At 38.2% G+C, this 14,616-nt stretch overlaps 1 protein-coding gene across 1 annotated transcript in view; it reads right to left on the bottom strand.

The window, feature by feature from the left end:
* Window positions 1-2,471: 2,471 nt before the first annotated feature.
* The window catches only part of IFI16 (interferon gamma inducible protein 16), a 55,786-nt gene continuing 43,641 nt past the window's right edge, over window positions 2,472-14,616 (bottom strand). Inside the window, exons 10-13 of the mRNA XM_064478145.1 lie at window positions 12,620-12,820; window positions 9,591-10,010; window positions 7,902-8,090; window positions 2,472-4,972 (exon numbers count right to left, since the gene is read on the bottom strand). Coding sequence (XP_064334215.1) covers window positions 4,946-4,972; window positions 7,902-8,090; window positions 9,591-10,010; window positions 12,620-12,820 — 837 coding nt within the window. The 3' untranslated portion in view covers window positions 2,472-4,945. The remainder of the gene's footprint in view (window positions 4,973-7,901; window positions 8,091-9,590; window positions 10,011-12,619; window positions 12,821-14,616) is intronic.

The following is a 14,616-nucleotide window of genomic DNA, read 5'->3' as shown; positions in this document are numbered from 1 at the left end:
TCTACTCCAATTCTGTGTAAACCTGAAACTGCTCTAAAAAAAATAAAGTCTATTAAAAATTTATTTGGCTTTTTTGAGGGAGAGGAGGTAATTAGGCTCATTTATTTATTTTTCATTCATTACTGTTATTTTTAATGGAAGCACTGGGGACTGAACCCAGGACCTCGGGCATGTTAAGCATGTGCTCTACCACTGAGCAATACCCTCCCCCAAAAAGATCAATTTAAATCAACTAGTCTTAAAAAAAAAAAGAAAGAAAGAAAGAAAAAAGAGAACACTAATGAATTCATCTACAAAACAGAAACAGACTCACAGGCATAGTAAACAATTTTATGATTACTGGGGGAAAGAGAGTGGAAAGGGATAAATTTGGGAGTTTGAGATTTGCAAAGGTTAACTATTACATATAAAAACAGATAAAAAGACAGTTTTTTTTTCTGTATAGCACAGGGAACTATATTCAAAATCTTGTAATAACCTTTAATGAAAAAGAATATGAAAACATATATATGTATATATATTATATGTGACTGGGACATTAGGCTGTACACCAGAATTTGACATATTGTAACTGCCTATACTTCAATTAAAAAATAAATAAATCAAATCTGAACAGCATTTAATTGAAAAATACCTAACGCAGCTCTTCAACCAGATTGTGAGTTACTGGAGAGAGAGAGCAGCAGGATACAGACTCCTCTAAACCTCAGCTTAGTCAGGACGGGAGAAGGGATGGATAAACAATTCCAAAATCTCAAGATCTTATCACGATAAAAATTATTTCTCATTCATTGCAGCCCACAGCCAGGCTCAATCTGGGGTGAGGATAGGGCTCTTCTCTATGTAAATATTCAGGGATATTACAGTTGTTCAATATCTGTTAAGCGAATAAAATGGTTAATGGAAAATATGTGCTATATGTATTTATACAAGTCAATATACGCTAAGCATATAAATAACCAAATTCACAGAAGAACAAATAAGGTCTGTAGCATGAAAAGATTGTCAGCGTCACTCATAATCTGAAAAATAAAGTTAAGTAAAATTTATTTTTTCTTAAGTTTTAAGTGTTCTAGAAGATAACTGATGCTCTCAGAAAGAGGAGTTGGCAATTTTTTTCTGCAAAAGACTCAATAGTATATATTTTAAATTATGTGGGCCCTGTGGTCTCTGTTACAGATGGTTAACCTTGTACTGGTTACAAAAAGAGCCACGGACAATCTGTTAGAGCAGGCAGAGAGCTAGACAGGAGCAGAGAAAGGAGGATGCAGACCAAATGGCAGGAATTGGGCAGGAAGGAAATCATAGCATCATGTGAGCACTAGGGGTCCTTGGGCAGAGAAAGAAAAGCAGGAAACTGCACTGATAAACGATCACACCTTCTGCGGTGATGGGTGTCCTGGAGGCCAACAAAGAAGAGCAGGAATCTCCAGTGTCCCAATGTAACCTTTTGCTCATTATGCCCTCATTTCAGTAAAATAAGCCTTGCAGATTAGAGGTACCATCATGCACCAATGCCATGACACTTCCCATCCAGACTAAATAAGGACAAAAATCCCTCTTCCCTTTGGGAGGGTGGAGTTGGGATGAAAATCAGGGAACATGACCCCAAACCCTTCCCTCCCCAATAAATATTCAGCCTATTCATTTTTACACTCTATGTCACCAACTTACCAAAGAAACTCAGAGCAGCCTCTCACCTGAGCCTGCCTGCTCTCCCCTTGAAAGTGTACTATCCATCCCCTCACAAATCTTCGCTTTACTTTCTTAACCCTTGCGTCTTGTCTCTGAATTCTTTCTGGGATGAGACAAGACCCCGGACACTGGTTACGTCTATGGGCAACAAATCCATGAATGAACAAGCATGTCTGTGTTCCAGTAAAACTGCATCGTGGACACTGAAATTTGAACTTGATGAAATTTTCCTGTATCATATTCTTTTGACTTTTCCCTCAAACATTAAAAAAAAAATGTAAGAACCATTCTTAACTTGTGGGCTACATAAAAACCAGTAGCTTGCTGAACAAAAAAACTAATGGGCTGAACTTGGCCCACTGGCCATAGTTTGCCAATCCTTAGTCTGAAACAAAATATTAGCAATGTATTGTGTGTTCATAGAATAAGTAAAAATAAAATGTTTGACAACAATAGCACAAAACGTGAGAGGAAGGAATCAGGATACACCACTGGAAAGTCCGTATACAATATGTCAAGCGTCATGATAGTATTTGAAGGTAGATTCTGATTAATTAAAGATGTGTATTATAAACTCTAAGACAATGACTAAAAATATTTTTAAAGGAACATAAATAATAAGATAATTTTATGATATTGGGGAAAGAATAGGCTTATAGACCCAAGGATGAAAATAGAGAGGCCAGAAATAGGCCCAGACATAGACATTCCATTGATTTTCTACAAAAGTACAAACACAATTCAATGGAGAAAGGGTACATTTTCAGCAAGCAGTATTGAAGCAACTGGATATTTTTATTAAAAAATAATTGTGATTTGTGGTGATGGAATCACAGGCATACTCATGTATACAAACTGGTCACAAATGTATTCATTAAGTAGGTCAAATTTTATATTATAAATATACCTCAATAAAGTTGAAACAAAGAAAAAATAATGGGTCTGATTTATACCTCAATCTCTATACAAAAATTAACTCAAAATGGGTCATTGACTTAAATGTAAAACCTAAAAGTATAAAACTTCTCGAAGAAAACACAAAAGAAAAATCTCTGTGATGTTGGTTTAGGCAAAGATTTCTTAGCTATGACTCAAAAAGCCAATCTAAGTAAGATAAATATTTTGATCATTTAAACTTTACCAAAATGAACAGTTGTTTTCAAAAGATGCCTTTAAAGCGTGTTAAGGCAAGCCAGAGTTTGGGACTTAATATTTGCTTGTCACATAGCCACTAAAGATCATGTACCCAGAATTTGTAAAGAAGTCTCAAAACTCAATGTTATGAGAACAAACATCTGAATTTTTAAGATGGGCAAAAGAAAAGATACACGGGTGGCAAATAAACACATAAAAGATCCTCAACATGATTTATCTTTAGGGAAATGCAAATTAAAACCATAGTGAAATGCTGCTAGGCACCAATTAGAATGACTATTTAAAATTTAAAATAACTGATTATACCAAGTGCTGATGAGGAGGAATTAGAAGGGTCATATGAGGTGGCGGGAACGTTAAATGGTACACAACTTTGCGAGAGAGTTTGCTCGTTCGTCTTTTAAAGTTAACACACAACTACAGTGCTAAACTCTGAGGCAGATACAGAGCAACTGAAACTCTCACACATTGCTGGTAGGAATGGAAAATGTTGCAGTCACGTTAGGAAACACTCTGGCAATTTCTTATATATTTGAACATAAATTTACCCTATGGACCAAGAGTCTCACTCCAAGATTTTTCCTCATTGAAATGATAACACATGTTCACATAAAAATTTGCACGTGAACAGTTGTAGCAGTTTTAGTCATCACTGAGCAAAACTATAAACAATCCAATTTCCCCTCACCTGGGGAATGAAGAAGCAAACTTTGGTGTGTCCACACACTGAATTCTACGCAGCAATAAAAAGGAATAAACTGATACACACACTACGTCGATGAATCCTAAATGCAATATACTAAGTGAAAGAAGCCAGACTCAAAATGCTACATACATTTAAAATTCCATTTTAGGGAACTCTGGAAAAGGGAAAAGCTTAAGTTAAGAAACTATGTCAGTGAGTACCCGGAGCTTGGAACTGGAGGGATAGTTGACAATAATGTGGCATGAAGGAAATCCTTGTTATGATGAAACTGTTTTAATCATTAGGAAAGTGATCTGACCTCCCTGTCCCTTATTTGTCTCATTAGGAGAGTAAAAAGAAGAGCACGATCAACCCTCTAGAGCTATTATGAAGATTAAGTGACACAAAATGATTGCAAAGTACCAGGTACAAATGGTCAGTAAATACACTGTGAATTTCAGTATTAGATATCGACTTCCTGCCATTGTAGTCTAAAGTGAATTAGTTACTATTTGGTATTTGCCTAATACAAGTCTTTGCCCGGGGAAGCATGCTCATGGAATCCACAGGAGTGGGGTGTGAGGACCAGGAGGTATAGCTGGAGGGCTTCTGAGCTGTTGGTACTTGAGTAAATGAGTGGACCTGGTTATTTCACATCAGACAGGGCTAGAGTTGCTTCCAACATTTACAAGTGACTTCGTGCAATCACCAGAAGCTGCCTTATTTGGCAGACAAATTACTCAGTCATGGCCCCTTCAGGAGACCTTTTCTGAAAAGACATCATTGTTTTGGACTAAAGCAACTCCACCCTAGGACAGGGCTTAGCAACTGAAGCCCAGGCTGCATTTCAGCCCATCTGCCTCTCTGCTGGATTTATCTGAGCAGGGCACAGCTTGTTCAACCTGTTCGCTCACAGCTTGTTCAACCTGTTCGCTCTTGACCAGAGCTGTACCCTGTTAAGATCACACCCAAAGTAGAAATCTAAACATTGCTTGGGGCCCATGTGTCTCTATCTGATTTGCAGGCTACAGACTATTTGCCTTTAAGTAACAAACCCAGTAATCAGCCTCCTAGGGAAGCACATTTTTAGAAAGAAAACATGATGTTTATTATTTTTTCCAAATTAAAGAAGTTATAGGTGCAAAACATGGCATTCAGATGGTATAGAAAAATATAAAAAAGGAAATGAAAAGCACTCCTAACACCCCATTTTTAAGAATTAATAGCTTGTATATATATTTCTGTATTTTAACCACATGCATATATAGCTTTTTTTTTTTTTTCTGGTACCTAGATTTTAGCTTCATAAACATCAATATTAATGGTGCCCGGGTTTTCAGAAGCAGCCTGCTGGAAGCTTGGCTGCTGATGTTGCGAGGTGTCCACATGTGAAGCAGGGCTGAGTGGTTGTTACTTGATTTTCCTGGGCTTGATGACCTGGAAGAAGAAGGAGAGAATGAGAAACCATGAGATGACCCTGATGGTACACTTCTGCCTTCACTCACACCACGTCCCCTGGCTTTGGGCTGCACCCCTTTTCCCTTCCTTTCTAAAACACTCTTCTCTCATTCTCCTCTGTCTCTTCTTTGGAGTCATCGCCACCCTCCCGTTCTTGGCTGGGACCCTGAAATGAGATATGTGCTCATATCCAGCATGAGTCCAGGTGGGCAGGCAGGAGTCGTTGGAGAACAAGAAAGAGGAAGGAGCCAGTGTTCTCAGTGCTGAGAGCTGAAGGGAAAGTTCTCACTTGGGGGGAAAGGTGGAAGAAAGGGGAAAAAGGTACTCCTGGTACAAAGCTGTGAAGGAAGCATTGGGAATACCTAATTGAGAGCCTGAGGACTGGAAATATCTAAGAGCATGTGCATTTCTGAGTGCCTGGATATGTCAGCGTTTGTGTTGGATCTGTTTGCATTCCAGCACAGGCAGATCTCAGAGAGATTGTGGGTTCAGTTCCAGACCACTGCAACAAAGCGAACATTGCAATAAAATGACACACACTGTTTTGTTTTGTTTTTTTTTGCTTGCCCAGTGCACATAAAAGTTATGTTTTGCTATACTGTGGTCTATTAAGTGTGTAGTAGCATTAACGTACATTTCTTAGTCAAGAAATACTTTATTGCTAAGAAATGCTAACCATCATCTGATTCTTTAGTGAGTCAATCTTTTTTTCTGGTGGAGGGTCTTGACTTGGTGTCAATAGCTGCTGACTGATGACACTGCTTTATCAACTAACTTATGTAATATTCGGAATCCTTTGTTGTCATTTCAACAATCTTCACAGCATCTTCTCCAAGAGTAGATTCCATCTCAAGAAGCTGCGTTCTCTTTGCTCCTCATCCCTTAAAGTTGTATCATGGGACTACAGCAATTCAGCCACATCTTCAGGCTCCACTTCTAATTCTAGTTCTTTTTGCTATTTCTACCACATCTCCAGTTACTTCCTCCACTGAAGTCATGAACTTCTCAAAATCATTCAGGAGGGTTGAAATTAACTTCCTTCAAACTCTAGTTCTTGTTGGTGTTCTGACTTCTTCCCATGAATTATGAATGTTTTTGATGATATCTAGAATGGAGAATCCTTTCCAGAAGGCTTTTATTTGACTTCACTCAGATCCATCAGAAGAATCACTGTCTGTGGCAGCTGTAGCCCTGTGAAATGTATTTCTTAAATAATAAGACTTGAAAGTTGAAATTACTCCTTGATCTATGGGATGCAAAATGGATGTTGTGCAAGCAAGCGTGAAAATAGCATTAATTTCATAGTACATCTCCTTCAGAGCTCTTGGGTGATCAGGTGTGTTGTCAATGAACAGTAATATTTCAAAAAAAATATTTTTTTTTTCTTGAGTAGTCTCAGGAACAGTGGGCTTAAAATATTCACTAAATCATGTTGTAGGCAGATGTGCTGTCATCCAGTCTTTACTGTGCCATTTAAAAGAGCACTGGCAAAATAGATTTAGCATAAATCTTAAGGGCCCTAGGATTTCCAGAATGGTAAGTGAGCATTGGCTTCAATTTGAAGTCACCAGCTGCATGAACCCTTAACAAGAGAGTCAACCTATCGTTTGAAACTTTGAAGCCAGACATTGACTTCTCCTCTCTAGCTATGAAAGCCATAGATGGCATCTTCTTCCAAGATAAGGCTGCTTCATTCACTAAACTTAATCATTTTTAGTTTTTTGTACTTTTTTTTAAAATGGAGTTACTGGGGATTGAACCCAGGACCTTGTGCATGCTAAGCAAGTACTCTACCACTGAGCTATAGCCCACCCTCCTCATTTCTAGCTTTTGATACAACATGAGAGATGTGTGACTCTTCCTTTCATGTGAACACTTAGAGGCCCCTGTAGAGTTATTATTTGGCCTAAGTTCAATATTGTTGTGTGTCAGGGAACAGAGAGGTCCAAGGAGAGGGAGAGAGATGGGGGTAATTGTCTGTCAACGGAACAGTCAGAACACATACAACATTTATTGATGAAATTCGCCATACTACATGGGTGTGCGGTTCATGGAACCGTAAATGATTTCAATAGTAACATCAAAGATCATTGATCAAAGAACACCATGACAAACATACTAATATTGAATAAGCTTGAAATATTATGAGAATTGCTAAGTGTAATATAGAGACTCAGAGTGAACAAATACTTTGGAAAAATGGTGCCAATAGATTTGCTGTACATGGGATTGTCACAAACCCTCAGTTTGTAAAAAACATAGCATCTATGAAATACAATAAAGTGAAGTACAATAAAACAAGGTCTACCTTTACAGGCCTTTGTTAGTGTTCCAAGAATTCCACATGAATGTGTGTGTGTGTGTGTGTGTGTGAGTGCGACAAGTCAAACCACCAACCGACCACCTCTGTTGTGGACCAGTATGTGTATCTCACCAAAGGCAGGTAACTCTGTGTTCTGAAATGCTCAGGAACATCCTTCATCATTTAGGGCTGGAATGAATTCTGTTAACTATCCTCTGAGATAAAAGATACTTCCTCCATTCTATAGATAATAAATCAGAGGTCCCTAGGATTTAAGTTATTAGTCAACTAGCAAATCACAGAGCCAGTATTTGAAGCAAATCTGCCTTAATGAAGCCCACATTTACTAAATAATCTCCCTGCTTTGAAAATTCAACCATTTCTATAATATTTATCTTAGATACCATATCCTTTGATAACCTCTCTTTTCTCTCTTTAATATAATTAAAGATATCCTTCTAAAAAATGAATGATGAAAAAAAGTTTACACCCACTAAAGGGCAAGGATTAGTTTTTTTTCACCTGTTAGACTCTGTGTAATAGTAGCAGCCTACTTTTCCCAAAGTCTTCCGCTTTGGAGCCGCAGTGTCCCCCAGAAGGTCTCACCTTGATGTAACTGTGAATGACAGATCTTAACTGCCTTCCTTCCCCTTTTAATGCCAGTTCAAAGCAGATGAGTTTAAGTTTGTCGCCTTCCTCACAGAGGGTTCTGGTCAGTCGTCCGTACACCAGGACCTCCATAGCTCCTGTACTGTCTTGTACTTCATAATATATGCATTCATTCCACACCGTTTTCTGAAAAAAAAAAAAAAAAAAAAAAAAAAAGCCCTTATCATCTGAAAACTGGATCAGGAATTTTCACAACCCTGAAAAATACAGGGTGTTAGGGGAAACTTTTGTCTCAGGCAGGCTACTATGAGATGGGGGTCCAAAAGTACAGGTACCAAACAGCGTAAGATGTCTTGTTCAGATTATTCTCATACTTAAATCCTCTTTCTACCTTTCCTTGCCTTAGGTCTCTCTGTGTTAACTTCTTCTAGAAAAATTAATTACTTTCCTAATTTTTCCTGCTTCCACCTCAGAACAGCTGAGATTTCTGAGGAAACTTGGATACAGTGGTCTGATAAGCTTTGCTGGTTTCATTGAATCTCCCTGAGAACAGAGAAGGCCATTCATGTCTTACGATGAATCTCAAAAAGATTGTTGCAAATCCTCATTAAGTAGATTGTTATGTCAATGTGTAATTCTTTCTTCTATCTTCTCTAGTCATTCTTCCCTAATCTGCTCAAATCTTGAATCTAGACCATCTAGTCCCATTGTTCTAGTTTCTATCTCACTTATTTCACTCATTAATTCTACAAATGCACATGTGTGCACAGTCACTTAAACAGTGTACAGAAAATGACAGGGGTAACAGTAAAGGGCCACCCTAGAAGATATATATGCAACGGAGCCTGAAGCAACACTTCACATGAAAAGTTACGTCAGCTCCACGTAGGAGTTCTGAGATGTGCTGGGACTGAAATATCTACCTTAATTCTAAGAATTCACCAAAATTCTACATTTTATTGTCCCTAGTAATAAATTTAGGAACAACACTACTCGATTTCTCTCATGTTTTCAATAACTGTATTTCTCTTATTGGTTAATGCCGAAGTCTTTTGCTCCACAATTTTTTGACGAGAGAATGTGACGAGCTGAGAGAATTCTGGAGTTCAGATGATCAGAATCTTAGCTGACCAGTGATAAGAGCTGGATTCTAGGGCAGAGCAGTCTACTGATTTCTTACTCTGGTTGCTGCAACTGGAATCCAAGCTTGGAAGGGCAACTCTTTATTCACAATTAAGTTAAGCTATCACTGAAACAGATGGGGCAGATCTCAAAGAAACAAACTCATAAGAGCACTCTCTCTGTATATATCTATCTCTATATGTAGATAGATAGATGATAGATAGATAGATAGATAGATAGATAGATAGATAGATAGATAGATAGATAGAAATTCTGCACTGTTTTGTACCAGGGTTGTACAAACAGATCAACACAGCTGATAAAAATGCCATGATTTCTGGTGAATCACTATCTAAAGAACTTGTATGGTGTTACCTTGGGAAGAAGAATGTTAAGAGAGTATCTTTCCTAAATTCTAAAGTGAGGAAACTCCACCCAACAATCCGCCGTCAGCAGGGTTTTGAGTTGTTGTGTTTACGAAGTTGGTCAAATACATTTGGCAGCTAAGATGTTTAAATTCTAGGGTTACAGAAGAAATATTGCAAAACAATGGTGTGGGCTTACCTTGTGCACCTGAAACACCCCATTCACAAATGTTCCTGAAGCTTGCAAGTGGAGATGACTGATTTTAGGAGTTGCATTTGCCTTTCTAATCAGGCTCTGAGGGATTTCCATCTTTCGGTCAGCATTAACATCGGACACAGATAAGGGATGGAATATCTCCAGGAACCCATTGCGGCCAACATAATCCGATATGGCAATAATTTTCTTTGGGATGAACTTCTCCTTCAGGGCAACATGATAAACCTTCACTTGGAAGAATTCGCTCTCAGTAGCCACTGTGGCATGAAACATCTCTCTGTTGCCTTCTCTGACATCATATATAAATGGTTCTGTTGCATTCAGCACCATCACTTCTTTGGGGCCCCTTTGGAAGCCCTCCTCTCTGGAAGCTTCTTTAGGAACAGCCTTCAACTTTGGTTTCTACTTAGAAGGACACACGAAGTACAAGTGCAATTAAGAAAGGGAACACAGATTCATCCTCTAATATGATCTCAGGTTTAATTTTAAGGCTTAACAAATTACATAATTGGGTGGAGTTGGAAAAAAAAAACTAGACAAAGATCACTGACACAGTATAATTAATCTAGTGGAAGAAATAGAGAAGATTTAAACAGTGATTTTTCTTCTTTTTTTCATTATTTTATGACTATAGTAGAAAGGATATTTTTCTTTAAAAAGTATTAACCCAAGGAAAAAAACATTTCTCCTAGGAAGTGCTATGTGGAGTACAGAGGCAGTGGGTGATAACGATGCTTCTGTGTAGTGATTCCTAACAGACAGGAGGATGAAAAATAATCTTAAATTGTCCCATCATTTTAGTGAGCATGATAACATATAAATAGGGAAAAAATAAATCACCCTTGATAGCATTAAGAGTGGGGATTGTCTCTGGTCAGCAACCATTGATTCCATCCCAGTAGACGTGGCAATTTAAAGACCCATATGTATGTATATGCAAGACTGGGACATTGCTTTGTACACCAGAGACTGGCACATTGTAAGTGACTGTACTTCAATAATAAATAAATAAATAAATAAATAAATAAATAAATAAATAAATACCCCAGGTAGAAAGTCCTTTTTCACCAAAGCAGAGCTGTGATGAAAAGGGGTTCGTAAGGCAGTCATTGGAAGAATCCCATGAACTTGCCTAGTTTGGAAATGTCCTAGATAAAGGATATTTTTAAGCATAGCAGAATCAGCCACCCCCAAATATGTTTCTTAGGCATAGAATTATTTTAAGCTGATGATTTTGGAAAAACAAACAAAGAAAAAAGATAGTATACATAGAAGAAGCTCTAAAATTGAAAAGAAGTTGCCCTTTTGTAAGGGAAATTTACATTTGTAAATTAAATCTCCATTTCTAAGGGTGTCTGTCCCTGCGTACCAGGAAGAGAAGGAAGACTCTAAATCTCAGGAGTCTTGTTGGTGGAGTTCAATCTGCATAGCAAACCTCAGCTTTATTAATCCTGCTTTTCCTGGTAACCTCCCCATAACTGGCCTCCCCACACCATTTTTCCTTCTGTTTTTGGTTGAAGTTTTTTTTTTTTTTTTTTTTTGGTGTATACATTTAATTTTATTGTAACAAAGCAGAAGATGGTATTTAAGCTGGTGGTTTAGGCCACCTCAGGGAGTTACTCCTTTTCCCTGGGTATCTTCCATGTATACTGAGGTGTATGTTAATAGAGTTCAGCTTGTTTTTTCCTTGTTTACCTTTCTTTTAATACGGGGGTTTCACAAGAACTCAGACAGGTAGAGAGGAAATTGTTTTTCCTCCTCTGCATTCTCCTGTTATTCAACAGGGGCAGGCCCCTGTGGGGAAGAATGTAGAAGTCAGGTGTCAGGGGACTTTCTCTGACCTCCTGTCTCCCCAGGGGCCTGCACTATTTCTGAGTCTCAGGGGAGAAGTTTGAATTGGAGGGGAGGCTGCTGATCTGTAAGAGGAAACAGGGAGGCAAGGGTGGGCTATGCGGGTCTTAGGGACCAGTTTATGGAGACAGGCTGGCTGCTTCCATGGACCAGCAGTGCTCCCTGTGGTCTGATCTGACTTGTACAGTTATACAGGCTGTGACCTGTGGGCCATGGGGCTTCACTCTGACTTCTCACCATCGTGATCCATTCTCTCTAACACTGGGATGCTTATTCCCAGCACAAGCTAATCAGCAACAGAAACCTCATAATAGTAAGAAGAGCAGCACCTTGACAAGAAGTGCACTGTTCTTAAGGAAGAAATTATGTATCTACACTTAGAGTCCTAAGAGTAGACCTGATGGACATGTGCTCTTATTATCTTCATTGTGTGTATAGGGAATAATAATAAAGGCTTATTTTTAAACTTACACAATAACTGTGCAATTATTCTTTTACATTAAAATGATAATTTAAATCGATATTGCTTGAACTAAATCACACTTCAAGTTACATACAGTAAGAAAAAAACTAGATTATAGAAAAATACGTGTAATGGGATTAAACTGGGGCAAATTCTTATTCTTCGTAGAAACATAACAAAAGGTAAAATCAGAAAGACTATTTACAAAAATATGGCATTTGACAGAGGGGAAATTTCAGATACTTAAAATTAATTTTTTTGGTCTATGCACCTGCATTTCCTAAATTTCTAAGATGATATTATTCACATAGTAAAAAACAAGAGAGAAAGAATTGGGGACAGTGCTTTGGTTGTCTCTATATTTCTCCATCCTATTGCATCCTAAGCGCTCTCTTTCATTGTGCATTGAGGGAAACACAAAAATAAAATTAAACAAATCACTAATTATACCCACTACTGAAAAGGAAGGGTTTAGGTACACACTAAGTCAGAGATTATCCTAACACAGAAGACAGCATAGTAAGAGTTGGAATTTGAGTGTAGGTAAGATCTCAAAATACACACTTGATAAAAACACTAGTGATCTAATTAAAGAATTGTGTATTGCAGGGGATTAGGGAGAAGTTCCTTGATACTTCTATTGATTTCTGCTATTACATTGTAGGGAGGGGAGACACTGAAAACAGGAATCTGGTACCTTGGTTACAGGACTGCTGGAGGGGGCTGGTGGTAGCATCCAAGGAGTCTGGAAGCAGCCCTCTGGCAGGCGTATGCTGGGTGTTAAATGTTCTGGAAGCTGACTCTGCTCCAAGGGTATTTTTATCCTCTGGGGGTTAACAGTTTTGGTGGTGGTTGGGTCTTCTCTTTTCTGAGGTAAAGTACATATTTCTTCTTCCTGCTGAATGGTTTCCAATATCAGATGAACCATAACATTTCTCTCCCACCCTCTGTCTCTGTCTGTCTCTCTCTTACACACATGCACCACAGGATCTTCACTCTGCCAATTTTCTCTGGAATAACAGCATATCTTCAGATACCCCCAGCACCTCCCCAGCTTGAACCCCAACCAGGATGACAAACTTCTCTCTGTAAATGTTAAAAACTCAGATGATCACAGCAATCCCACCCCTGGGCATGTATCTGGAGAAAACTCTAATTCGAAAAGATAAGTACACCCCAATGTTCACAGAAGCACTATTTACAATAGCCAAGACATGGAAGCAACCTAAATTCCACTGACAGATGACTGGATAAAGAAGTTGTGGTGTGTATATACAATGGAATACTACTCAGCCATAAAAAGAATGAAATAATGCCATTTGCAGCAACATAGATAGACCTAGAGATGATCATATTAAGTGAAGTAAGTTGGACAGAGAAAAACAAATATCCTATGATATCACTTATATGTGGAATCTAAAAAAAAAGATACAAATTTTATTTACAAACCCAAAATAGAGTCACAGACATAGAAAACAAACTATGGTTACCAAAGGGGAAAGGGCAGGGGAGGGATAAATTAAGAGTTTGAGATGAACAGATACACATTACTATACATAAAATAGATAAACAACAAGAACCTACTGTGTAGCACAGGGAACTACATTCAATTTTTTCTAACAACCTATAATGGAAAAGAATCTGAAAAAAATATGTATGTATGTGTATAACTGAATCACTTTGCTGTACACCTGAAACTAACATTGTAAATCAACTACATGTAAATAAAAAATAAAATTTAAGTGAAAAAGGAGAGCCAACAACAAAACAGAGTTTATAACAGATTAAAAAAACCTCAGTGATCAAAATTTCATTCGTCTGTTTTGGAATTTTGGCTCTACTTCTGCAGCAAACTGGCCTTTATCAACTTCATCAAGACAGCACTTGGACTTACATATCGGTAGAAAATTCTATCGGGTTACAGTGGAAGCACGTCTCAGAAGAAGGCTGGCTGCACTTAAGGATGTTTTATTAACTAAGACTGTTGCTACCTTATATGTTTACCAATTAAGCAAATTAGTTTCTGTCATCTGCTCTTCAAGTCCAGGAAACCTAGGTCTCCGACCATTTGGAAGCTCTGTTTATCAGCGTACTGGAGAGATTCACCCAAATTCATAATTCCAGAGGCAGGATTCTGCTACCTCTAGCCTGCATTAGGCAACCCAGTCCTTTTTGGAGTTCTCAACAATAAACAGACTCATTCAAGATCTCACCCGGGGCATTCTCAGTGCAGGGATTTTTATAATTGTTTAAGCCAGGGCAGGAAGTATCTGTAAATCAATTACATTGACTATGTATAATTTCACCGATGAGAGCCCATTTCTTACATTCTACAGCCAGTGTAAACTTGCCCTGGTTCTTACAACTTCTAGCATTCATTTATCTAATTCATAAAGTGTTATTTGTTGATAAAACTGTAGATGAGGGAGCTGCTTAAAATACAACTCTGGCATGCAGCTATTACAACACCTTTGACTGCCCCTGGCGTCTCATTCCTCATTAGAAAGCTTACAGAGCCTGGGCTATGGAAGCAAATCTGAGATATAACACTATCGAGTCAGACATTTGAAAAAATAAATGACAGATATTGTAGAGGGGAGGGTATAGCTCAAGTGGTAGGTAAAGCGCATGCTTAGCATGCGTGAGGTCCTGGGTTCAATCCCCAGTCCCTCGTCTAAAAATAAACAAATAAAC

This window comes from Camelus dromedarius, chromosome 23, assembly GCF_036321535.1.
Source record: "Camelus dromedarius isolate mCamDro1 chromosome 23, mCamDro1.pat, whole genome shotgun sequence".
In the NCBI taxonomy this organism is placed as follows: Eukaryota; Metazoa; Chordata; class Mammalia; order Artiodactyla; family Camelidae; genus Camelus; species Camelus dromedarius.
This window is presented reverse-complemented; position numbering and strand designations above follow the sequence as displayed.